This window comes from Henckelia pumila, chromosome 4 (genome assembly GCF_033568475.1).
Source record: "Henckelia pumila isolate YLH828 chromosome 4, ASM3356847v2, whole genome shotgun sequence".
Taxonomy (NCBI): domain Eukaryota; kingdom Viridiplantae; phylum Streptophyta; class Magnoliopsida; order Lamiales; family Gesneriaceae; genus Henckelia; species Henckelia pumila.
This window is the reverse complement of record NC_133123.1, coordinates 21,912,058-21,914,799: the sequence shown is the minus strand read 5'-3', so window position 1 is coordinate 21,914,799 and position 2,742 is coordinate 21,912,058. Positions and strand designations below refer to the sequence as shown.

General features: G+C 38.7%; 1 protein-coding gene across 1 annotated transcript; it reads right to left on the bottom strand.

The window, feature by feature from the left end:
• Window positions 1–925: 925 nt before the first annotated feature.
• On the bottom strand, window positions 926–2,405 carry LOC140863073 (ethylene-responsive transcription factor ERF027-like). Its single transcript, XM_073266208.1, has one exon. It carries the CDS (start codon window positions 2,296–2,298, stop codon window positions 1,360–1,362), a length of 939 nt encoding a protein of 312 aa, XP_073122309.1. The 5' UTR covers window positions 2,299–2,405; the 3' UTR covers window positions 926–1,359.
• Between the last annotated feature and the right edge of the window lie 337 nt (window positions 2,406–2,742).

Here is a 2,742-nt window from a genome sequence, read left to right as displayed (position 1 = left end):
AGAAGCCGACGTCCGCGGCGGCCTACTCTAGGCGGCTTTCACTCACCTTTCAGTATTCAGTGCATGCATTCATGCACCTTAATCCGGCCTATAATTTTTCCAATTATCGACACTGATCCGATGGTAGCCCTTTCCTAGGTCGCCCCTTCCGCTACGTCGGCTCTCAACGAGAGCACAAAATGTTAGGTTATAAACCCATGAGGTGTCCATCCCAAAAGGCTTGCCTATTGGGTGGGGTTGCCTCATGAGTTTATAACTAACTCTTTATTAGTTTAATATTTCAATGTGGGATATCATAACATATATCAATCAAAGCATGCATGCCGTTGGGACTATTGTAGGGTTTATAAGTTTTGAACTGTTATAATATAACATTCGGTATAGTCGCAAATACTCGATTTTTTAATAATATGTTTAAATTAACAGAAAATAATATGTTTAAATTTAACAGAAAATAATGTTATTTTTAATCAACAACTTGTAATTTATTAATCAGACAAAAGGTCCTGAGTTACAAGATGTATCAACAAAAAGGAAAAATAATGTTTTTTTAGTTAAATGGTATATCAAGTTAACGACGTAAGCCTAAAACTCCAATTATATTAACAAATGTATCTGATTTCGAATTTTTATCATTTTTTTTAGTTTTGGTTAATTGATACATTATGCATGGTTTGTTAAAATACTATTGATGATTTGTTGTTGATCAGGAATTATTTCAACATTAATTATGTTTGAATTATAAATAAAATAATATTCGTCAATATAAAATAACGATTCCAATATTGCAATTCTCATAAATTAACTTAGAATTCCAATTTCCGAAATTCAAATTAAATAGCAAAGAAGTTTGTTGATAGAAGAAGATTTGTTCATAGAGAAGTTTAAAGAAGTATAGAAACTGAAAGTTACAAAAATCGAGATGGACAATTAAAATAGAGAGTGTTTAATTAATTTTATAAGGAAAAAAAAGATATAAAAATATTAGAACACTTGCATTTTTAATTATAGAATCTTCTATGAAATAAAATCTTAGAAATTTAGAGTTTGAGTTTATTTAAACCATTTTTTTCGCAAGAAAACTAATTAATTTATCTGAAAATTTCAGACAAGAACCGATTTCTTTCTTTCTATGACGATGTTCATGCATTACATGCAATAAATCATTGTCCCGTACGTATTCTATGTTTACTCGGCATTGATCTTACGTACGTTATATATCTCTGGAAAGATTTCTTGAATTTAATTTGTTTGATTTCTCATCATGAATTTGGAACTATATATTAATGGAAACTTAGGTAGTGTTTTTGCGAATGAAAAGCCGAGAAGTGTTTTTTGGAAATTCTTCCAAACACTACCTTAGTAACTCCATAGATTCTCTGCATCAGAGTTCGTCGGCGAGTCATCAGACGGCGGCGACGCCATCCTCGGCGGGCTGACAAGCATTCCCTCCGCCATATCCTTGAGTAAATTGGGCATATGAAATAGTTCCTCTTCATCTATGAATTCTTGCCCGCCGCTAATCACTGTTTCTGCATTATTAATGTTTTCGTGGTCCCCTATCTGTTCACCGGCGGCGGCGGCGGCTTCCTCCGGTCCGGCCTCCTCCTCTCCACGCTTCATTAATGCAGCCGCGTCGGCAGCTGCTCGGCGAATATCTTGCGGTGAAGGTGATGCGGGTACCTGATACTTACCGACGTTTTCGGGGAAGTTTAGCATTGCTTCGTTGCCACGTAGGGCCAGCGCTGCCAAGTCGTAGGCTGCGGCGGCCATCTCCGGCGTTGGGTAGGTCCCGAGCCATATACGCGTAGTTTTCCTCGGTTCGCGAATCTCCGACACCCACTTGCCGCTCCGGCTCCTTATCCCGCGGAACACAGGGTGTTTTCCGGTGTTGGACCGGCTCGGCGATGAGGTGGAGGTCATGGTGGTGATTTTCTGAAGCTTTCTTGGAGATTGGATCGCTTCAATTCCACTCAGGGATTGATCCCTATATATAGGCAGGCGTGGCTGAGTCACAGAAGAAGCCAAGAACGGAGCCAATGGCAAAACAGAAGGTGGAGGCAAAGGCAAAGGCAGAGACAGAGACAGAGGCAGAGGAAGAGTCGTCGGAGCCGGTGGCAGTGTTTCCCTCTCAACCGATCGATCGGACGGTGCCCGCAAAACGGTATGTGTCCGTCGTTGTGGTGGCGGCGGCGGCGGCGGAGGTGGAGGCGGAGGAGGATTGGAAGGAGATGCAGATGGTGGTGGGGAAGAATGGTCTTGTTGACTCATGTTCAGCTGATGTGGAGGGTCAGCCATTATATATTAGCACCCAAGTGGAAATACAATAATATAATAAATATTTAAATATTAATCATTGGTAATAAATAATTTGTTGTATATTTTTATATATAGTTTAGGTTAAAAAATGGTCATGCAAATTTAGAGGAATTGAAATTTGGTACTTGAATGTATATATTAAGCATGCAGAAGTATAGAATCCGTGGGTAATTCGTGGGTGAATTGCCATGCTTTGTTTTGAGGGGTTGGAATCTGCACATACACGCATGCACGTAGCAAGTAATTAGCTGACACGCGTAGTAAAATTTTATTCTAATTATATATAAAAACGGCTACTTTATTAGCTGTTTTCTAATGTACTTTCTGCATATATACTTTACAAACTAATTCTTAAATGAACAGTAAGTTTTTTAGTGGGGGTGGGGATACACCAAGTTTACATAAATAATAATAATAATATGA